Source organism: Myodes glareolus, chromosome 12 (genome assembly GCF_982192425.1).
Source record: "Myodes glareolus chromosome 12, mMyoGla1.1, whole genome shotgun sequence".
Lineage (NCBI taxonomy): Eukaryota > Metazoa > Chordata > Mammalia > Rodentia > Cricetidae > Myodes > Myodes glareolus.
In genome coordinates this window covers 21944679-21968201 of record NC_142037.1, presented here as the reverse complement: position 1 = coordinate 21968201, position 23523 = coordinate 21944679, and the positions used below count along the sequence as shown (strand labels likewise).

General features: G+C 47.0%; 1 protein-coding gene and 1 long non-coding RNA gene across 5 annotated transcripts; one reads left to right on the top strand and one right to left on the bottom strand.

Annotated features, from left to right (window-relative positions):
* Window positions 1-8515: 8515 nt before the first annotated feature.
* Window positions 8516-10934, bottom strand: LOC146892259 (uncharacterized). 2 transcript variants are annotated; one of them, XR_015004832.2, is made up of 3 exons: window positions 10798-10934; window positions 9611-9864; window positions 8516-9497 (listed from the first exon to the last, which is right to left on the bottom strand). It is a non-coding gene; the product is annotated as an uncharacterized LOC146892259 (long non-coding RNA). The 2 variants fall into 2 exon arrangements; XR_015004833.2 differs by lacking the exon at window positions 10798-10934 and adding an exon at window positions 10424-10728.
* Window positions 10896-21796, top strand: Gjb6 (gap junction protein beta 6). Of its 3 annotated transcripts, none has more exons than XM_087912120.1 (3): window positions 10896-11033; window positions 13722-13847; window positions 20294-21796. In XM_087912120.1, the coding sequence occupies exon 3, from the start codon at window positions 20309-20311 to the stop codon at window positions 21083-21085; it is 777 nt and encodes a 258-aa protein (XP_087768246.1). In that variant the 5' UTR covers window positions 10896-11033; window positions 13722-13847; window positions 20294-20308; the 3' UTR covers window positions 21086-21796. The 3 variants fall into 3 exon arrangements, with proteins under 3 accessions (XP_087768246.1, XP_085554705.1, XP_085554706.1); XM_085698579.2 differs by lacking the exon at window positions 10896-11033 and adding an exon at window positions 11493-11884; XM_085698580.2 differs by lacking the exon at window positions 10896-11033 and adding an exon at window positions 12256-12275.
* Window positions 21797-23523: the final 1727 nt, after the last annotated feature.

Genomic DNA, 23523 nt, shown 5'->3' with positions numbered 1-23523 from the left:
CTTGTGGCTGGGAAGGCACTGTGGGAGAGCTTGGTTCATGGTGACTGGAATGGTGGGGGAAAGAGCTATTGTGGCAGACCAGAAAGCAGAGAGGGCACGGCAGGAACCAAGATAAGATACGCCTTCAAAGGCTCGCACTCAGGGACCTATCTCTATCAGGTAGACCCAACTGCCCAACATTTCCAGAACTTCCCAAAATAGCACCAAATCTGGGGACCAAGCCTTCTAAACGAGGGCCCGTGGAAGACATTGCAGCCTCCAGCACAGCTCATCCGCCTCTCCCACACCTGGGTCTTCTTCCCATCCTCCTGCCTGGCAGCCAAGGATACCCCATGCTCTCTCAAACGATACTCAGACTAGTCTAAAAATATGGTTACAACTTGCTGCCAATGGAGTGAGACCCCAGAACCAAGGAACAAGGCTCCCATGTACCCTCTACATCTATGAACCAAACACACTGCCCCTAGCTTGAGAAAAATGAATAGCCTTCATCAGGAAGAACAATTGAAGTCCTTGTAGCCAAGAGAGGGTGCAAAGTGAGTACAGCCATTCCTTTCTAGCTGCTGTGACAAAAGATCTGACAGAAAACCAAGGGAAGGTTTGTCTTCAGCTCACTCTTTAAGGAGGCAGACATGCCCAGAACTCAAGTCCAAATGGATCGAAGGCCTCAACATGAATCCAATTACACTGAACGTCATGGAACAGAAAATGGGAAGCACCCTTGGACGCATTGGCACAGGAGACCACTTCTGAAATATAATCCCAGTAGCACAGACACTGAGAGAAACAATTAATAAATGGGACCCCCTAAAACTGGGAAGTTTCTGTAAAGCAAAGGACACAGTCCACAAGACAAAACAATAGCCTACAGAATGGAAAAGATCTTCACCAACCCCACATCAGACAGAGGACTGATCTCCAAATTACACAAAGAACTCAAGAAACTAGACATCAAACTACCAAATAATCCAATTTAAAAATGGGTTACAGATCTAAACAGAGAATTCTCAACAGAAGAATTTCAAATAGCTGAAAGACACTTAAGGAATTGCTCAACACCCTTAGTTAATCAGAGAAATGCAAATAAAAGCAACTCTAAGATACCATCTTACACCGGTCAGAATGACTAAGACCGAAAACACTGATGACAGCTATGCTAGAGAGGGTGCGGAGTCAGGGGATCACTCCCCCATTGCTGGTCGGAGTGCAAAGTTGTACAGCCGCTGTGGAAATCATTATGGTGAGTTCTCAGAAAATTAGGAATCAGTCTACCTCAGGACCCAGTAATACCACTCACACGCATCTACCCATAGTATGTTCAATCATACCTCAAGGACATTTGCTCAGCTATGTTTATAGCAACATTATTCATAATAGCTAGTACCTGGAAACAACCTAGATGCCCCTCAGCTGAAGAATGGATAAGGAAAATGTGATGCATTTACACAATGGAGTACTACACAGTGATAAAAAAAACAAACAAAAAAAAAAAACAATGACATCTGAAATTTGCAGGCAAGCGGATGAAACTAGAAAAAACTTTCTGAGTGAGGTAACCCAGACCCAGAAAGACAAATATAATGTGCACTCACTCATAAGTGGATACTAAACATAAAGCAATGAAGAACTAACCTACAGTTCACAACCCCAGAGAAGCTAGAAGCCTCTTCCAGAAGCAGATGGAAGCAGTCGCAGAGATTCACAATTAACCACTGGGCCGAGCTCCTGGAGTACAAACAAAATGAGGGGGGAGCAATTATATGAACAAAGGGGTCAAGACCATAATGGGGAAACCCACAGAATCAGCTGACCCGAGCTAGTGGGAGCTCACTGGCACAGGACTGACAAATGGGGGAAACTGCATAGGACTGAACCAGGACCCCTGAATATAGGTGACAGTGGTGTGGCTTGGGCAGTATAGGGGGCCACTGGCAGTGGGACCAGGATCTAATTCTAGTGCATGACCTGACTTCATGGAGCCCATTCTCTATGGAGAGATATCTTGCTCAACCTAGGCATGGGGATGGGGGGACGACTTGATCCTGCCTCAGTGAGTTGACTTCCCAGGGGAGGTCTTATCCTCTCTGAGGGAGCGGGCAGAGAGGAGGGAAGTGGAACTGGAATTGGGATGTAAAAAGTAGATAAATAAATTTAAAAAAGAAGGAGGCGGACTTCTGTGGTAGGGCAGGCATGGACAGGCTGTGGTAGCAAGCGGTCACATTGTGAGCTGAATGAGGCAGCTCGGTCCCTTTCTCCTTCTTCGTACCCAACCCATGATCTCTGCCTAGCCGATGATGCTGCCCACATTCAGGGTAGGTCTTCCTTCCTCGGTCGATCCTCTCTGGAAAAGCCCCCACAGTGCCACTCAGAGCTGCGCCTCCCAGGTGGCTCCAAATCCAGGCAAGCTGGCAACTGAAGATGGGCCATTGCGGTCCATTACTGAGAAGTCCACATGGAAACGGTAAAGGAGAATCAAGGGGAGATTTAAAAGCAGATGGTCTGCCTTTAACTTCCTGACCCATTCATGTCTCATACCCAGCGCTGTCTGGTAGTTCTGCTGGGTCCCTTGGTTCTCCTTCAGGACTGAAAACACTGCAGCATTCTGTGTCCAGCCCCAGCCCTGAAAGCAGTCATTGGTAATACCCACCTGCTAAAACTGTCAAATCCCTTAGCTTAAGCTTCTATTTTAGAGAACGGTTAAGGGAAAGAAGAAAGTAAAACTCAGTGCAAGAAGTTCATTGCTCTAAAAGATGCATTTGTAGCTGGAGAACTTGACACCTAATGGTGGGTGACGTTTTCATTTCCAAGGGTGTACTCACATATAAACAGCTCCAGCGTCACCTCCAGGGAGGTGACGGGGTGGGGGCAGTAAAGACAATCATCCTTAAATATCCCAACTCTCTTCTGGCTTGTTTCTTATCTTTTTTTTCTCACAATAAATATATCACGTTTTCATTGTGGAGAGAGCAGAAAACAAAATTAAATTTATTTGTAAAACCACTTACTACGGGTAACTAGCACTGCCTGTATTCCCAGTGCTCAGGAAGCAGAGGCTAGAAGATCGCAAGTTCAAGGTCAGCTTGGATTACACAGCAAAACCCTGGCTCAAAACGAATAAGAATATTTATGGCAGTGAACACCACAGACAAAATGAAGCTCTAAATAAGAACCTGCTCCGTCTAGAAACCTTTCCATGCTCTTGGCCACACGGTGTGCTGCCTTGACCTTAGCACAGTCCTTACCAACCGTCTGTCCTTGGTTGCTTACGAATTATGACTCTCAAAGGAAAAGCAACTTGTGGGCTACAGAGTCCAAACGCTCAACATGGGGATCAGTCAGCATCTACTGGGAGGATGAATGAACCCACACGTACTGGTTAATATTACATATATGAACTTGCCGTGCGCACAGGGTCTCAATGGGCTTTGCCAAGCGCCAGTCTGGCTGCCACTGTGACGACAAAGGCATGTCGTTTTCAGATGGGAAGAACAGTCAAGTCGTTGACTAGCAAATGAGGCCATCTGTAGTGTGAGGACCCTCCTGTAGTCAGCAGAAGGCCACAGAGGAAAAGGCTGAGGTCAGCTGAGGCGGAGGGAACCCTGCCCAGACTGCTGTGTGTCTCTGCGCTGAGTCACCTGCTCTACCTGGTTCTCCAGCCTGACCTGTGGATTTCTGATTTAATGATCCCACATTTCAAAAGCCGTTTCTTTAAGATGAATCTCTCTGAATACACACGCAGACTGTCTGTGGGTTCTCTGTCTTTGGAGAGTTCTGACTCACTCACACATCACCCTTCAGGAAACTGTCCCCACCTGGGCAGGTATTGCCTCATGGCTCCTCCCCCAGCCCAGCTGCCTCCCTCCCTGACTCCTCCCTCACCTCACCCCCACCCCAGGTGAACCTGTGTGATCTTGACCAGCCACACCGCCTCCCACCCAATTCCGGCCCAAAAGACAAAGCTACAACAAACCCAGCAAACACACCTAAAGTGACTTTTGTTCACAATTCTAGAACCAAAAGGCCTCAGGGTCAGCGTGGCCTCTGAGGACCATGGTGCTATAGGTGCCTAGGTGACATTCGGGTGCAGAGAGCTGGGATAAACACTTATAGAGACCTCTTAACTGTCCGCAGCTTAGCGCTCCAGCTCATTTGTGTTCATGGATCGCCAGCAGTGCCTGAAGCTCAGTTGCCATGACTGGCTGATTTACTGTCTGACTCATTGATTATTCGAACTAAAGTAGGCTGCATCTTGTTGCATAAGGGCTTGACTACAAAGGCTTCCTCCGACTTCAATTTTGTTGAGAAGAGAATTCACATGTGCCAACCAGCAAACTGATTCAGTTCCATTTGAGCTGTGCTGTGCCACTCCATGAGTTAGAGTGTTCCAGAAAGGTAGATCTAGGCTGGCATGGAGGGTCAGAGAGAAGGAGGCGGGGTCTAGAAGGTTCCATAGGAATGAACCAGGATGTGCTGCACACGTCTGTAGCAAGTCCAGGGCAGGAATGAAACTGCGCAGACAGGAATCGGGGTAAGGGTGACGGGGTGAGCAATAATTTGGGGATTGTCCTCCTGACTTTCCATTTTATTTCACAGGGCTTTTTTTTCAGCACAGCCCAAGGCCAAGGGGGTCAACACCAGGTATTCCAGAGACCCCATATTTTGTCAGCATTTATTTCTGCTGGTGGTAAGAAGTTTGGCTCACTGGAGTGTCAGCCTCTGAGAGGCAGCTGAGGCCCAGCAATTTCCAGTCCCCAGGGTCTCAGTTGTACTGCAGAGAGTCACTTGGAAACCCATTACCCATGCCTCATCCAGCAGCCCCTCCCTGTGGGCAACTCTCTGGCCTCTGCACATTACCACCTAGCACACCTCAGCTGCCTGCTTGATTTTCAGCTGTGACTTCCCTATATCTGAACATGGCAGGGGACTGTTGGCTCGTGCTAGCTTAGGAGATATTATCCAAATTACCATAGCTGCTGGCTACTGTCTGAGCAGGCTTAATGCTGCCCTAACAGAACACCTCAGACTAAGCAGTTGATAATGAACACAAAGTTACTGGCTCCCGTTCTGGATGCTGGGGAGTGCCGTGTCAAGATGCTGGCCAGTTGAACAGTTCTGCTTCAAAGACAGTAATTAGAACACTCCATCTTCGCAGGGCAGAAGGCAAGGGAGCAAAGACGGAAACAGGGGCCAAACTCACCCTTTTGTGGAGGCATTAATCCCTTAGAAGGGGAAGCCTAGCCGGGTAGTGGCGGTGCACGCCTTTCAGTCCAGCACTTGGGAGGTAGAGGCAGGTGGATCTCTGTGAGTTTGAGGCCAGCCTGGTCTACAAGAGCTAATTCTAGGCCAGCTCCAAAACTACAGAGAAACCCTGTCTCGAAAAACCCAAAAAAGAAGAAGGAGGGGGAGGAAGAGAAGGAGAAGGAGGAGGAAGAAGAAGAAGGAGAAGAAGAAGGTAATGATGATGATGATTCTGGCATGGTCATTTCAAAGGGACCATTTACGCCATTGCATGCAACCATAGCACGTTAGCTCTTAGGTACAGCCTTCATTAAGTTCTTCAATTCAGTCTGTCCCTGTCTCACGTCCTATGCTCAACATCGCTCCCAGGTGAGCCTCACACCCCTGACCACTGTGCTCTTTTATTCCCAGCACAAGCCTCCACTCTAAGCAGGCCAGCCTGTCTGCTCACTGTCACCAGCACACATCAGACTCTCCCCGTTGCCCCCATTTTAGCCACCCCAGCTGAAACATGGTCCCCTGTCTTTCCATCCCTTTCTGGTCTCCTGAGAATAAAACTTGAAACCATTTCCATCTTGTTTGCCTTTATATTGTGAAATAGTTCTGTGTGATAGTCTTGTGTGACGTGGTTATGTGTGTGTGATCTTATCTTGTGTGATGTGTGGTCTTCCACGACCACAGTGAAAATATTTTAGTAAATCACCCGGATGTGGATTTCAGGCTCGGTTAGTCTTACTCTGAAATGAGTTTTGTCCTGCTATGGAAGCACCCCAAAGAAGTTTCTGGCTAAATTATTAAAGAAATGCTGGAGACACTTTTTAAGAGTCCATTTAAAAAGCAAATAAAATCAGAAAAATGATCTCCATAAAATGTGGTGGAAGAATCTTATAACCTGTGTTGGTTAGTTTTTGTCAACTTGACACCAATGACAAGCATCTGGAGAAAGGGAACCTCCACTGAAGAACTGCCTCCATCAGACTGGCCTGTAGGCAAGCCTGTGTGGCATTTTCTTAATTAATGATTGATGTGGGAGGGTCCAGCTCACTGTGGATGGCACCACCGTGGGTAGGTAGGTGGTCCTGGGATGTATAAGAAAGCAGGCAGTAAGTAGCACTCCCTCGTGGTCCCTGCATGGTAGAGTGTGAGATGTTTTCAAACTAGAGCTGTAGGCAGCAGGAAACCAGAGATGGAGAGTTCAGAAGTTCTACATGTTGACATTTCAGATCACTTACCCGGAAGGCCAGCGTATCAGGATGTCAGGTGGAAATAACCTTCAGATCCCCCAGCGTGTGTGGCCTTCTCTCTAGGCTCAACAGCAGGCCATGTATGGCCACGGCCTAGCAGACACACTTCCGACAGAAAATGCCCTGGCCTTGTGGCCTAGGATGTAAGCCTTGCTGAGCATGGGCCTGGAGAGTAAAGAACCGTAATGATGTCCCCTGTGCTTCTCTGTAGAAGCCTGTCAACAGATGAGGAGGGGACCGCCTCTGCATTGGACACCCTTCTACCCTGCAACTTCACTGTCAGGCCAAACCATTTTTACAGAAAGCGGTGTTACGTGCTAGCTGCCACCGGGCAGCACGAGGCACCTGCCTGAAGGTCAGATGTGCTAGGACGACTCTTTCCCTCGTTTTTAACAACATGGATTCTCCTGATGTTTGCAACTAAGTGTCAAATAACTCAGGCTGGTCTTGAACTTACTGTGTCACGGAGGATACCCTTTTCTTATCCTCTTGCCTCAACTGTTGAGTGCTGGAGTTACAGGTGCCCACTACCACACCTGGCTTAGGCTGTGTAGGGGATCAAACCCAGGGCTTCCTGTATTCTCGGTGACTCTACCACGCCGAGTTACACCCCCAGTCCAATAAACACTTCCTGAGTGGATTCACTTGACAAACACCAGCTGGGGTCCCAGAGCACACCAAACCCAGCGCTTGAGCTTGTGTGGGGGTTATGGAGAGCCAGAGGATGCATCAGCAGGATATCCCGGAGCAGCAGGAAGACCAGCAGTGACTAAGCAAGCATGCATCAACCGGTGGATCTCCAGTAAAGGGACACAACTCCTGGGGCAATGGCTGACTCCAGGACTGGAGCCAGGAGTATGCAAGGGGAGCCTGCAGCATCGTTTTTCTTTTCTTTCTTTCCTTTTGGTTTTTTGAGACAGGGTTTCTCTGATGCTTTGGAGCCTGTCCTGGAGCTAGTTCTTGTAGACCAGGCTGGCCACTGTTATGCCCAAATCCGCGCAATCCCCCGCAAGCCAATACGGAAGCCTAGTCTCATATGTAAAAGCAAAGGGCCTTTATTTTAATCAAGTTTGTAGACTCAGTCTCTCTGCATGCCCAACGTATTGGAATAACCAGAGAGCCCCAAGCTCAGTTAGAATTGAGTTTTTATAATAGTAAAGGTGGGGGTGAGGGGGTCTCTGAGGTTCAGGACTCCTGATTGGCTGACATTTGTCTAGGGGTATCCTGGTGAGTGTGCAGTGGCAGGTGTTTCTAGCTACAGCGCTTGGAATGCCAGGCATTTCCATTGAATGGTCTGTTCTTGGGTGGGGGTCAGGTTATCTCAGTTTGTGGTTCTTTCCTGCTACCAGGTACTGCTTCAGGGTAAACTGAGACTCAGGTCTCTTATTAAATTTATGGAGGGCCGAGTTCTACTCTGGCAGGTGATAATGGTTGAAAGTAAAGAACTTCCTTTGGGTGACCTGCCCAGACTTAGCTTATAATGGCTGGCCCCCACAGCCACGAACTCACAGAGATCTGCCTGCCTCTGCCTCCCAAGTGCTGGGATTAAAGGTGTGTGCCACCACTGCCTGGCCCAGCCTGTAGCATCTTGTAGTGATGTACAGAAAGCTGCAACATGCACATAAACACACAGTTAAGAGTGCACAGCAAAGGGGAAGCCGGAGGTGGGTGAAAAGGTGGAAAAAAATCTGAACATCAAAATAATGAAGATAGCATGGGGTTGGAACCCGCAGAGCAGAATAAATACCCACGAGTGAGTGCTGATATACAGACGTGATCGGGAGAGCCGGCAAATGTCATCTGCAAACACTAACAGTGGAAGAGGGAAAGAGTGACCTTGCAGGGCAAAGCCTGAGATGGGCATTAGCAGTAAGGAGCCAGTTCATTGCAGTTCTGTGCCTTTGATACGAAGTAGTGAAAGTAATTCTTTCTTTCCATGGACATCCTCTCGAAGTACTTAACCCCCACACAGTCCTGCACACAGAACCAGACAAACCCCAATGAGGGACGGTCTACTAAATACAACATGGGCCTTTTGCTGAATGGAGAGACAGAAGTTAGCTTTTATTTCAAAGAACACATCTTATCCTCTCTTCCAGGCACGGAGAACTACGCCAGTGGAAACAGTCTGGTCCTGTGTTTCCAGACTGGACAGTGAAAACCTGAGCAATGGAACAGGACTCCATCCCTGAGCACATGCGCCGCTTCCAGATGGAGGGAGCATTCTCCTCTGCTCCTTTTGCAAAGGGACAAGAGGGCACTTAGGGGAGAAAGGTTCAAAAGAGCCTCTCATGCTCACCTCTTCTCATCTCATATTGCAGAATCCACGCCTCACGCGTCTTGTACCCATTAATGTTAGGGCCTTAGAGATCACCATTGCAACGCAAGGAAAGAGAGTAATCAAATTAATTCAGGTCCCCAGTTACAGCCAAGTCTACAAGGACCTTTCTCATGGTGGAAGGATGCTTTGAGATGGTAGTCACATTGTATCTGTCTCCCGAAAGTTTTCTTGTCTGACATACAAATCCACAAGATCCATCCCCACTCAGGGCATCTTTGTATCCTTACCACATGTTTAATTGCCTGTCTTTTCAGTTTCCTAATGAGAAGCTCATCAAATCAGGGAGCTCATGTGGTCTACATGAATTTCTGCTGCAACAAGCCTCCCTGATGAGAAGCGGAGATTGAACAATAAAGAAATACGGGGCAAGATCAAAGGCCTCTGAGCCAGCATAGAAGATCTGAACAAAAAGAAGAAGGAGAAAGGGAAGGAGAAGAAGAAGAGGAGGAAGGAGGAGAAAATTTTCTGTGTTGCAAGGGCTCCTCTTTGGACACCTGTGCAATAAGGCAGCCCTTGCACTCTTTTGTCTAACTTCTGTCCTGTGTGGTCCTGGAGCATCTTCCTCTGGTCTGTCCTGGCAAAAGTTGTTTTCTAGGATTATCTGCTGTGTTGGTTCAGTTCTGCCACGCAATGCACAAATCCTTGCAGACCCATGCCTACTGTGTGCAAAGTGCCTGTTATTGTAGGAATGAAGAAAGGAGAAAGAAGAACTTAAAACTTAAATGTTATGATCTCCAAAGAGGTTGACAATCTTTTTTTTTGGGGGGGGGGGGCGGTACTTATTTACCTGTGGCCCCAGGTGAGCTGCTGGAACGCCTGCTTCCAGAGGGATGGAGAAGGAACTGCGTAGTGTCCAGGCTGTGGGAGGCAGGGAGGAACAGGGCAACCTACAGCTGTCCCATGTTTATCTCCATCCCTGGGTTTCGGGGCCATTCCAGGGACTGCCGAAATGCTCTCAGTTTGCACGATTCAGGCCAAAGTCTGAGAACCTTGTATTTTAGAAGATGAGTTTTCATAAAGTGTTGGCTCAACTTCCCTGACCTGGGAGAGACATTTTAGGAAGTCCTATTAATTCTTGTTTGGGGAAAGAATATAACCCAACAAGTAGAATATAGCTACGGTGGGAATAGTATAAATACCAACCAAATCTGTGCAATAATCAAGTCACATCTCTTATCTGATGTAGGATAAGGCAAGCTCCGTGAAACCTGATCCCTAAATGTCTTCCACCATTTCCAGTACGACAGCCCCCACACCACCGTCTGTGCTTGCCCTCACCTTTCCCTGCCCTGTCTGTGACTGCAGACACAGTGGGGTCTCTCAGTGACACCGGACCAGAGGGAAAGCCCCTTCACTTCCCTGGAGAAGACTTTAAGGGATTTGGTGACTAATAAAAACAACACTTGTGACTCCTAAGTGGTCATTAATGAATAAAGAACCTCCGGGCTGTGCTGGAGGAGAGGGTGCCCAAAGGGTCCAGAAAGGGAGATGAAAATTCGGCAGCTGCCTGCTAACACCGCTACCAACAGAAGAGACTCGCTGCTGGCGCTGGGCCCACTCACCCAAAGCCTGTTCCCTTGTTGCTCTGGGCAGCCCTCACCTCATTACTGGAGCCTCCAGTGTCCAGCTCCAACAAGACTTCAGCGAGCAACTCTTCCCTGCCCTTGTCGGGACCTGGTTGAGCTTGCCCATCGCGGTCCACGCTCCACCCACATCCACGAGAAGGGACCTGCCTTGTGTCCCCAACCCAAGAGAAGACCATCTTGCACCTGGTGCTTAGGCTGGTACCTCTCCTAGGGGCACTTGCCGTGGTCACTGACCCCAGAGAAGGGTCTCATCTGAGTCCTCTAATCTATGGCCCCTTAGACGGACCCGCCCTACTCCCCTAGTCCCACAGGGACGGCCCCTCTGCGCCCTGCTCCACAGAAGGTGATCCGCCCCTCGCCCCCGGCCCGGAGGGAGGGCGGTGTGCACCTCGTCAAGCGCTTCGCCTCGCGTGCCCGCGCTCCTCTCCCGCAGCCCTCCCGTGCAGCGTCAGGCAGAGGCGGGGTGGGGCGCGGTTAAAAGAAGCTGCAGGTGGGAACCGGGGCTCCACCCGCACAGTCCTCGATTCCGTTCCCGCTGCGAACCGTGGGCGCCCGATCCGACCTACGCGCTGGCCTGGAGCTGTGGGCACCGCTGCAAGCCGGGAGCCGGATCCCACCGAGCAGGTAAGCGCGAGTGGGAGAATTTCCTCCGAGAAGTCCGAGTAGGTGAAGGAAGTGGCCTATCCCCTTCCTCGCCATATTTACCCCTGTGGGGCGCGGGAGTAGCAACTGTCCCCAGGTGGCCCAGTGGTCACAGGCAGAGTCTTGGCGGTGCGGTGGGTGTCCGCACCCGGGCAATCTTGTCTGCCTCCAATCGGCATCCTGGACCTTTGCTCGCCCCCCAAGGGCTAGAACCGCTGCCGGGTGGTTGTCATCCCCGCCGTCTCCCCCCCCCCCCCCCCCGCCCCGCTCGCTGCTCCAGAAACTGGGATCAACTGGTCTGACTTCTGCACGCACCGTGCCCCTCTGACTTGCACAACAGGTTTTAGAAATACATCAAGTTGTGTAAAGTGACCAGAGTCCGGACTGAGTCCCTTTCCCCATTTCCTATTTTGGTTTTGGGCTGTCTTTGATTTGGAGGTCATCGACCTGTACCACTTGGATTTGGGGAGCAGAACGGCAGAGCAAAAGAATGATGTTTAAGTTCGGTCCATCCCTGAGACTTGGCGCAATGGATAAGTTTTGGAGAGAAGTGCCCTTTCAGGTGGCATGATTAAGACTCGAGGACTTATGAAACGAAGATGACAGTAGTGTGCACAATAGTAATTAAAAGTAATTGGTGACACGTCTGATTAAAAAGTTCAGACACAGGTAGTAAGTACTTCCTTGTCGGGTGAAGGAGCCTAGTCCCAGGTGTTAGCCTGGTTGTGGCAGACTTGGGCTCCTTCTCTTCCTGGGGACGTGGCCTCGGGTCTCAGAGAGTGTGGCCTTCATACTGCTGTGGACGCTGGGAGGGCTATGGACTGACGGCAGAGGTAAGGGAACCCCAACCAAGCGACTTCAGTCAGTTTGTGCCTGCGGCCTTGTTTTCCTTCAAGTAGACTTTCTGCTTTCTTTGCCCCAGTTCTAGCAGAATCTAAGCAGTGTTCCAAAAGAAAACGTCCTGTCCTGATGCAGTTCCTTAGGAGTGCAGGATACTGCTCAGAGCTGCCCTGTGGAGAGCTTCGTCAGCTCTTTGGATCCAGCTGAGTCTTTGGAGGTGTTGTCTGAACAGAGTCAAGGGAGGGAGGTGGTGATGGGGTGAACCGTCTAGGTACTAGCCTGCCACAGCACTGGGGTGTGAGGGGTTCCCATTCACCTCACTACAGTTACTGAGACCCATAAGATTGGCCCACCAACCTGGGTCACTGGCTGTTGTTATTAAAGGTAAATTCCCGTCGTGACTTTGTTCTTATTTCTTTTTTCCTTTTCACTGTAAGAGAAGGAAAAGAGCTGGGGATGGCCTTTTAACAATTTCTTCGATAGAAAAAAACATTCTGACTTGCACTTCTTCACCATGCAGTTTTGACTCGGTCTAAAAAGTCCAGAGACTATGGGTTTGGGTGTATTGGTTAAGTGGAATTCAATTGTGGGAAAGTTGTTTTCGATCCAAGTTTCTTAGCCCATTAGTGCATAATCTTACACTGTCCTAGCTGGGATTTTCAGGAGCTGTTGCTTGATCTGGGAGAGTAGAACTGGGCCCCCTAAAACCTCCCTCTCCCCTCTTCAGAGTCATTTAATTGTAACTGAATCTAAATTAAATGTCTGGAGAGGCGAGAGCGTTGCTTGGAATAGGCAACAGCTAAGAAGGTCTATGAAAGAGATACTGAAATTAATGGGAACTTTTTTTTGTAACTCAAGTGGAATAAGAAACAAAATTTTGTAGATTGTCCATTCTTGCATTTAAAGGCATAGCAAAAGTTTCCTTGGTATTGAGCTGAGGTTGACCAGTATGTGAATCTCATGGTATTGAGCTGAGGTTAACCAGTATGTGAATCCTATGGTATTGAGCTAAGGTTGACCAGTATGTGAATCCTATGGTATTGAGCTGAGGTTGACCAGTATGTGAATCCTATGGTATTGAGCTAAGGTTGACCAGTATGTGAATCCCATGGTATTGAGCTAAGGTTGACCAGTATGTGAATCCTATGGTATTGAGCTGAGGTTGACCAGTATGTGAATCCTATGGTACTGAGCTGAGGTTGACCAGTATGTGAATCCCATGGTATTGAGCTAAGGTTGACCAGTATGTGAATCCTATGGTATTGAGCTGAGGTTGACCAAGTATATGAATCTTATAGTATTGAACTGAGGTTGACCAGTATGTGAATCCCATGGTATTGAGCTGAGGTTGACCAGTATGTGGATCCTAACCTAATACCATCACTGGCCACTGTTTTGAAATCACAGCTCCTGACAGTTTGCATCATTAAATTTCAAACTTGACTATCAGGTTGTCTCTTGGGTCACCTGAGATTTCTGGAGACTTCTGAATGAAAGAAAGAAAGGCTTTTGAGACTTGTTTGTACCTCGGAATGGGGGTTTGGCTGTACCCAGCTTCTCAAACTCTTTGCCACTCTTTACATACTTGAAAATTGGACTTGAGGGTTGGGATAAGAGTATCATTGCCATCACCACCATTGTTATCATGACCACAGGGAAATAAGCCTGCACTGGAGAGTGTGTTTGTCAGGATGGAACAAAGCATGGGAAACTGATAGTACCCAAATTCACCCTGTAATGGGATCAAGGCAAAGTACCCACAAAGTTCATCCAGTGCACTTGCACAGAACTTGAAAGAAAATGTCAATAATGATGTTTCCCATTCAACAGGTGGCATTCCCACTGCCATCCATAAACAGAGCAGCCTCAGAGTGCCATCATCGCTGCCCTGCTGACCTACAGAGGAGCTGGAGCAAGAACTAGAAGTCTTTGCGGAGGGATTGCACCTTGGCTCCGGTGAGTCCTTGGGAACAAGACTCAGGTTTGGGTGTTTTGCTTGGACCTGGTTTCCTTTGTGCCCTCAACTCTACAGACCTCACATGGGCCTCATAAGGAGTGTGCTTTCCTCTTGGATCTATCATCATCAAGTGATCCCCCCCCCAAAGTGTGCTGTAAATGGATCTAGAAAAAGAAAGCTCTTTCCGTGTGCTGAGGAGTTTGGTTTGGGTTCTGTCTTCCATGGGGCTAAAATGGCATTATTCAGCCAGCATGATTAAATTCCTAAGTAAAGTTTCTCACCTTCCTTTGCTGAACACGCTGACCTAACTCAAAGGGCAAGGCTTTCTCTCCTCTTCCCCATCCCCTCCTCCCAGCAGCTGCTGGCACTGAGAGCTCCTCTGCCTGATGTTTTCTTCTCAACTCTCATAAAACTGGCCTCAACCTTCAAATACCAAAAGCTTCCAAAGCCAGTTATTATGACACACACCTGTCAATCTCAGCCCTCAAGAAGCTGAGACAGGAGGGTTGTTATGACTCTAACGCCACCGGAGGAGTACAAGGGCAGTTGGAGATACATATAATGTCTCGAAATTATAACAAAACTATAAAAATGATCACGAAATTTCATTGCTGTAGGAACAAAAGTAGACCTAGCTTATCTGAAATGCAAAAGGAAAAGACAAATGCACTTCATAATAGCATGTCCCAAAGGCGGACTCACTGCTGTGTTTTTAGAGTTAACTATTTAAGACTAGAATTATAATATCAAGAATTAGTATAGAATTGTGCCCTGTTATCAAATGCATCACAGAAATAGATGTGACTTGCCTTCTTAAGCCTAAATGCAACCACATTCTTGTAAGGTGACGTCTGTGGAGCTAAGCATATTTATTTATTTGTTCCTTATAGGCAAGCCAGGAAGCTGTCAGATTAAACAAACTTCTGTGATATACAAAACAAGAGTTAATAACTTGATTTTCACTGAAAAGCCTCCTCCCATCATCTCAGGTCCCTTGAAGCATGGCAGAAAAGTGAGGTTTTTGTTCACTGCAAATAGCAAAGGGTTTTCTGGTGGCTGCAGTAATTTGAGAAATTACTTGTGAGTTAGTGGCCACAGGTTCTCAGATGCTGGGTACTTCCACTTCTCCAACCAAAGTATTTAAGAAAGATGCCTCCAGGTCATGGGTTCCGACAGACAACAGAGTGCAGGAACTTTCTTGGCCTTTGTCTTCAGCCTGCATCCCATTGGCTGAGGGGCCTGCCTACTGATAAGGCAGGCCAGAAGGACAAGTCCTTTAATCTCAGTTGCCCATCACCTGTACCTGTCGTGAAATTCCTCAGATGGGGAAGAGTCTCCCGGAAGCAGCCAGAGTTTTCCAGGAACTGTAGTCATGTATGCAGAAGTGTAGGGCACAGAGATCCCCAAACTGCCCATCTCCCTGGACTGGCTCCTAATATTTGTAAGGTGATCTCTACTTTCTTGCTTTTGGCCCATGGAAAATGCTATCTAGGACAGATACCCAAGACTTTATGGAAGACACCCTCAGTAATGGCGTGGTCTAGACAAAGAAACTACAAGAGTCACTTCACTTACGGAAAGGGCTAACCCAAGCTCACCCCATGCCCATGGTGCAGTCACTTAAAGCCAGTGTGGACCACAGAGAGCGGTAGCCCTCTTTCTCAATCATTTCTTCTTTATTGCTTTTCAGTAAGACCCCGTGAAACGGGTGACTTGCTTTTGGCCCAGTTATCTTGAGTGACGGTAGGCTAAACATGCCAGCATTTGAGTTTAACCTTGTTTTCCTGAGTGACTTAGACATCTTGTGGTGTTGTCTTCCTTTAAAGCAGCGGTTCTTAACCTATGGGTTGTGACCCCTTATGGGGGTGGAATGACCCTTTCACAGAGGTCACCTAAGACCATTGGAAAACAAAGATATTTACATTATGGTTCATAACAGCAGCAAAATTACAAGTATGAAGTAGCAACAAAAAGAACTTATGGTTGAGGGTCAACACAACCTGAGGAACTGTACAAAAGGGTCGCAGGAAGGTTAAGAGTCACTGCCCTAAAAATTCAGATACATTATTGAAGTTGTTTTTCCTTTGTAGTCCTTGTCTGGAGTATTTGTCTGAGACAGGATCTTGCATCCCAGGTTGGCCTAGACCTTCCAAACCTTCTGTCCAGTTTCCCATGTGCTGGGTTAGAGACACGCACCACCACATACAGCTAAATTCTTGGGTTTTAGTATTAAAGTAAGTTAAGCGTATTGAAAATTGATTGTCTTCTATTCAGATGTTGTAGGTGGGTAGAAAGAAAGTCTTTAGAGGACCTAATTTCAAGGCCCAGGGAGGGACCAGGGAGGGGCCCAGGGAGGGGTGGGGACAAACAGTAAAGCCAGTACCATCATATTGTCTCCATCTGTCCTAATTCTTGGGGTGTGGGACCAATATTTTTAGGGAGAAAGCACAATCTCTCCATCACCTCTGCGACCCCAGCCCCCGGTAGTCACCCACGCTCTGTGATCCTTTGGTACCCGATCTGTTTGCTTCCTACAAATCAGGCGAGCAGCGAGAAGGGGTGTGCCACAGGGCTTGCAGAGAGAGCAGCCCTCAGGGCCACCCAGACCCGGTGGACTTGGCATCACTGGGGGAGAGGGAAAGCTCTTACCTGATAGACCTCATCCATGGGGTAAGCTGTGGAGCAAACTGTAGAGTGTTGTGTTAATTGGTTAATGAGAGAACATCTTAAAACGAGCAGTATCTCATGGGGAACAGCTGTGCCAAAGTATGTGCCTACTGCAAGACTTACATGCTCCTGCCTCCTCGCAGGCCACATGTTGGCACACCTCCAGGAATAGCAGCAACAGTTAGGAAAATGGAATAGAGCGTCTTTCCAGAAGAACTAAAATGTAATTTTCATAATTCATTTTACTTAAGATTAAGGTTTTTTTAATCACACAGATACTTATGGTGGGGAATGAAAGTCTCTTTGGGGCATGGAATATATGGTAAATAAGAGAGAACACTTTAATAAATACTCTTAAGTTGTGGAGCTTCAGACCATGGCTTCCCAATCCATCTCTCTACCTGTTGACTCTCAGCGTGCCTCTGACTAAACGTCTCCAGGACTGAGAACCATAGCTTTACCGAGCACCTGTTTCAATTTTTCAGACTCCTAGCTTTCTGTTAATGCCAAATACCCAACCCAGCTTTTAAGTTCCAGGTCAGCACAAGGTGTGAATCTTTCTGCTACAATTGCCAAGATTGTTGCCAGGTGCCCCACAGTTCATGCCCTCAAACTAGTTTCCCTTGGCCTCTTAACTGCTCCTCTTGTGAAATAAAAGACCCTCATTCAAGACTCAGCAACCTACTAAGACTCCCACAGGTACCCCGGAAGGGAGCCTGGACCCTCAGTGCTTGTAGCCTAAGTCATTTTTCCACAGTAAAACAAAAGACACTAAAGTCCGGCTGATAACAGTGCTTGTCAGAGCACTTAACAACAGAGTTACGGTATATTAGTAAAGGAACTGTGAGGATGCAACTATGTTGCTGATATTGTGAGATGCCTATAAACACTAGCTGTAGCTAAGATGCTGGCCATGCTATTGCCATGGTAATTACTGCCCAACTGTTACAAAATAATAAAAGAGCGTCATTTTAGATCTTTTCTGGAGGCTCTAGGATATAGTTCAGTTAGTAGACGCTCACCTGGCACACACAAAGTTCTGGAGTTCCATCCCTAGCATGATAGATAGATAGATAGATAGATAGATAGATAGATAGATAGATAGATAGATAGATAGATAGATAGATACATACATACATACATACATACATACATACATACATACAACATACATACATACTTTTTATTGGTTGTCAATTAAAATTGTACCATCTGGAGTGAGGTATGGTGGTACATGCCTGTAATCCCAACTCAGGAGGTAAAGGAAGGAGAATGGGATCCCTAAGCCTGCCTGGGCTACATGAGACTCGGTCTCAAAAGCAGAAACAACAACAGCAAACGCTAACCACAGCCATATCATCAAGGACAGTACCACTACTTTTTTGCACACTGAGCACTGTATCTCTCTCTCCTTTTCATGTTGTGCATGTTTTACTTGTATATTCCCATTTTGTTTTTGTTTTTTACAGATTTGAACCTCTCCATTAACCTTTGATCTGAGTTGTCCCCATCTCTGTGACCTTAGGTTCCCACTCTCACCTGCCGCTATAACAATGGGAACATTTTTTAAGAAGCCTCATTCCTCCACTTTTGCAAATACTGGGAGTCAGCAAGCTCAAGTTCAGGGTGGCTCTAAGAATCCAGCTCTTCTGTGATAGCCTTGTAGTCAGAGCATATGATCAACCTTTGGAACTATGAACATTCTGATGTACTGGCCCATGGCAAGGGGGCAAATCCTTGGGACCAAAACACAGAAGTTTCTAGCCATACTGCCATGTTCACTTCTATCCCCCATGATGTGCACCTCAGCCTCCATTGTCTGACCCGGTAGGAGCAGAAATCAGCACCCAAGGGTCAGATGGATGTGGCAGTCACTTTGTGAGCCCAAACCTGGTAGCTTTCTGAGAAAAGCATGTACTCTAAAATCAGCCAAACCCAAGACATCCCAGGGGGCATGGTGGGCAGTGTGAGGAGTGGCCAGCAATGCTGAGGGTAGGCTGTGTACCAAGGTAGGTTGGGCATTGAGCATGGTTAACTTTGGGGGAATCTGGACAGTGTTCCTCACCCACTTCCAAAAGAATGTCTCCTGAGACCAGCAACAAAAAGATTTTGGTGACTCCTTCATCCCCTCCAAGTGGATTAAAAATTGTCTGACTGTTTCTAAAGGTTTTCAGTGTCTGACATTCATTATCCCCACACACATACACACCTTTAAAAGAAAGAGCAAGCCAACCAATTCTTTCTTCTTGGTGATGTGAGATAAGAAACAGCTGTGTGGATTAAAGTAAGAGTTCTTAACCTGTGAGTTTCAATCCCTTGGGGTTTGAATGACCCTTTCACAGGGATTGCTTAAGACCATCAGAAAACACAGATGTATGTGGAGGCTCCATCTTCATTTCCCAGCAGCCTAGTCCCAAGTAAACACACAGAAATTTACATTAATTACAAACTTTTTTGCCCATTAGCTCAGGCTTATTATCAACTAGCTCCTTCAACTTAAATAAACCCATTTCTATTATTCTGTATTTTGCCACAAGGCTCACGGCTTGTTACCTCATATCTTACTTCTCCAGCAGCTGCTTGCATCTCCCTCAATTTCACCTTCTTTCTCTCTCTGTCTCAGCTTGGGTTTCTTGCCTAGCTATATTCTACACTACCATAGGCCAAAGCAGCTTCTTTATTAACCAAAAGTAATAAAATATATTCACAGCATACAGAGGGATATCTCACATCATCACAGAAACTTATATTATGATTCATAACAGTAGCAAAATTATAGATACGAAGTAGCAATGAAATACTTTTATAGTTGTGGAGGGCACCACAACATGAGGAACTGTGTTAAAAGGTTGCAGTGTTAGGAAGACTGAGAACCCCTGCCTTAGAAGAAAGAAAATCTTTTTCTCTTAAGATGTCAAATAAGTCTTTTAGAAGGGAAGAAAGCCCTGGGCTTCAGTGGCCCCTGGTGCAAGGGGACCTGTAGTTTTGAGCAACAGCCAACACATGGCCTGCTTCCATCAGAGAACAAGGAAACAACTTGTGTCAAACCTTGTGATTCCCTTTTGGGGAAGGTATTAACTTTCCTGAGAGCACATGATTGCAGCAGATGGTTTATTCAAGCTAGAAATAAATATACACTGCATAAGGTCAACTGGCAGCATGGTTTCTTCTCAGTCTGCTAAGTAAACCAGAGTATGTCGTTTATCATAATGAGTGATTTTTTTGCAGTTATTTTGTGGCTTGGATAAACTGCTTAATTACTAAAAGCTATGGCAGAAGTTCTGAGTCCCTGAGTCAAATCACAATGATAGAATGTGTGCATTTGCAGAGGGGAGAACGGGAACTAGGGCATGAGTTTGTTTACCTGTGTTTTTGAATTAATGACAAACAGCAGCTTAATATACATCCTGTGTCCAAATGAACTTAGATGATTTATGTGGCATGTGAAAGGCACAATTCTTAGGAGAAAGGTGAAATCAAGTACCTGCTTACTGCGATGCTCATTTATTAAACCTCTTTCCCTAGTAAGGAAGTTGTCGGGTTGATGTTGCCCTCATAAAGGGAATAAAGAAGTTGGCACACTATTGGTTACTTGTGGTCAGAAACGAGAGAACATCTTTATAATGGACGATCCTTATCAGAAAAACACACAGTGAATGGCCAGCTAGGCAGTTGAGACCTGCCCAGATTTGCACGGCCTTGTAATTCACTGTGGTACTCATTGGTTAATTCAGAGGCGCCTTCTGCTAACTCGCTTTGCTCCTTTTTGTCTGTTCAGGAATAGACCTGCGCCATGGATTGGGGGGCCCTGCACACTGTCATCGGTGGTGTGAACAAGCACTCCACCAGCATAGGGAAGGTGTGGATCACGGTCATCTTCATTTTCCGAGTCATGATCCTTGTGGTGGCCGCCCAGGAAGTGTGGGGCGATGAGCAGGAGGATTTTGTGTGCAACACTCTGCAGCCAGGGTGCAAGAACGTCTGCTACGACCACTTCTTCCCCGTGTCCCACATCCGGCTCTGGGCTCTGCAGTTGATCTTCGTGTCCACCCCAGCGCTGCTGGTGGCCATGCATGTGGCCTACTACAGACACGAAACCGCCCGGAAGTTCAAACGTGGAGAGAAGAGGAATGAGTTTAAAGACCTGGAGGACATCAAACGGCAGAAGGTGCGCATCGAGGGCTCGCTCTGGTGGACGTACACCAGCAGCATCTTCTTCCGCATCATCTTTGAAGCCGCCTTCATGTATGTGTTCTACTTCCTCTACAATGGCTACCACCTGCCCTGGGTACTGAAATGCGGCATTGAGCCCTGCCCCAATCTCGTGGACTGCTTTATTTCGAGACCAACCGAGAAAACGGTGTTCACGGTTTTTATGATTTCCGCATCTGTGATTTGCATGCTGCTCAATGTGGCCGAGTTGTGCTACCTGCTGCTAAAGTTGTGTTTCAGGAGATCCAAGAGGATGCAGGCACAGAGAAACCATGCCCTGAAAGAGAGCAAGCAGAATGAAATAAATGAGCTCATCTCAGACAGTGGTCAAAACGCAATCACAAGTTTCCCGAGTTAAGCATTTCAAGGCAAGTGTAGGTGAGCCCTGACAGAGCATGTGCCCTGTCTGTAGACAACACCAATATGACCACTCCCTCTAGGGTGAGAGTTTGTCTGTAAAGACTCATAGCAAATAGATTCTTGAGTTCAATTTTTGTAGAACACCTGAACTATTCACACACCACCTAAGTCAAAACTGTGGTCCGTCTCTGAAAACAAAACCCTGGTGACAGATGAACCTTGAAGTCATCTTGACAAGTCCTACGCAGACGTCTGACTTAGTGGGTATTTCCTGAGAATTTATATAACTTGTCATAAAGAATGATTTATCTAGAAATTAATAGTTTCGTCAGTAAGATATTTTTATAGGGTTGAATATTTTAGTTCTGACCTTGAACTTATATAAAGTATTTTTTTATGACTGGCCTTCCTTACCTGGAAAAAAACACACAAAGTTAGCTTTACAAGTGCACCCCAAGTTTCTAAAGTTTGGACTTGTAAAGGGTCTAGCATGTTATATATACTGTTTCACTCTGTCTGGGGACAATTGTATGAACTAGTGTGTCCTCCTAAGGTGGGGTGGGTTCATCGGACAATATGTGAAGCTGCTTGCCGAATACAGATGGAATTGAAGGAAACGGGACAATTTTCTAACTGGCCTTCTCTACCTATGGTGAACAGTACAAACATGAATGTGATCACCCCAATAAAGCTTGACCTTGTCGCTTAAGCCTGTGTACACTGTGAGTTTCTGTTCCCTCCAGGCCCCCACCATCATCACTAGAGGTGAAGGGTGTTTGCTGAGGAGGTACAGTAGTTATGGGTATAGGTACCTGGATTTCAAGAGGCATGCTTGTCTGTTAGCACCCTCAGCTTGGAGAGAGGCACTTCTTGTTGGAACTGGGAAATGTCTTCATGTGGTACTATAATCCTAGCACTTAGGAGGCGGCAAAGGCAAGAAAAGGTCAGCATTGGCTACATAGTGAGTAAGATTTTCTAGCCTGGGCTATATATTAAGACCCTCATGTCAAAAAAAATTATAAAGAGAAGTGGGGGAGGGAAGTCCTATACAAATATCTTGGTCCATTTTGTGATGTTGTAACAAAATGCCAGAAACTGTATGACATGGAGGCATGGAGGTTTAGAGCATCTGCTGAGCACTCGTAAGGGTCTTCTCAGCCATCAGAACATGGAGGATAGCTTCGTGGGGGGAGTGGGTGTGAGAGGGAGGATCACACACAAGGCAGAAAGTGGGCCAGTGAGTCAGGGGTTTGTCAGGTTGCAATAAGCTTAGCACAACCTCCTCTAGGGGTTCCCAGAAGACCCGAATCCATCCCTTCTGAGGGTGTGCTCCCATGACCTAAGTGCCTTCCGATAGGCTCCTCCCACAGTTCCTGCCACCTCACCATCACCCACCATCACCCATGTGCAGCACTCTCCAACCACACCCAGCCTGTGGCAGCCTTAGAGGAAGCTGACCTTGTCGGACTGGTCACCTGAGCCCCTTGGTCCTCAGTTGCTGAGCACAGGTACCTCACACCCAGGGATGGGGAAATGTCTTTCTCCCAGGGATTTCCAGATTGGACACACAGGCCTCCCAGTGGGTGTGGGTGAGTCAGTGCAGACTGGTCGCTCTGGAGAATAATGAAATACGAGTACAGCCTCTCTGGCAAGGGCTTGTTAGCACACTGCTCAGCGTGTCACCATCCCAAATGACTAATGGCAGTAACTGGAGGTCACCTAGTCAATGACAAACAAACATAGGAGGGCTTGACACGGCACTCCAATTCCTAAGAGACCTGTTCTGGAGCCTCTCTCTAGAAGAACAAAGGCGTAATTCTCAGATTCCTCATGGGGTAAAGTAGATCCCAGACATATTCCATCTATAAACAAGTTAGTGTTGATATAGAACAACCTTTCAAGAACCAACCTTTCAAAACAACACCACAATCCCATCATTGTGAATAAGATCTAGTGAGCTTGTATAAGTCCTGATTCCCCTCTGGTCTTCCTTTCTTTTGAATGGAAGAGGGGGTTTTTCAGGGACAGACACTGCAGCCTTGGGCACAATCCCAGTCTGCATGGAAGAAGGGCTTCCCACCTTGCTCTTGAGACCACCTTTCTCTCACGTGACAGACTGGCCCTCCCTTCTTCCCTCCTCTTCCTCCCCTTCTCTCCAGCTTTGAGGTATAATTGATATGCACAGATCTGCATAGATTTAATGTGTCTACTTTGGTGTCCTTTGAACTCTGTAAATACCTGGGATTCCATCACCGATTTAAGGTAATATACCATCTAGTCTTCCAAAGATTTCCTGGTGTCCCTTTATTTTTGTGCAAAAAGAAAGAGAGAGAGAAATAAAAAAAACAAACATGAGGTCCACCATCTGCACAAATGCAGAAGAACACAATATCACCACCTTGTTTTGTTTTGTTGTTTGTTTGTTGTTTTTGGTTG

Excerpts from the sequence above, each read along its gene's own strand:
- Gjb6 (XM_087912120.1), top strand. The coding sequence starts at position 20,309 with ATGGATTGGGGGGCCCTGCACACTGTCATCGGTGGTGTGAACAAGCAC.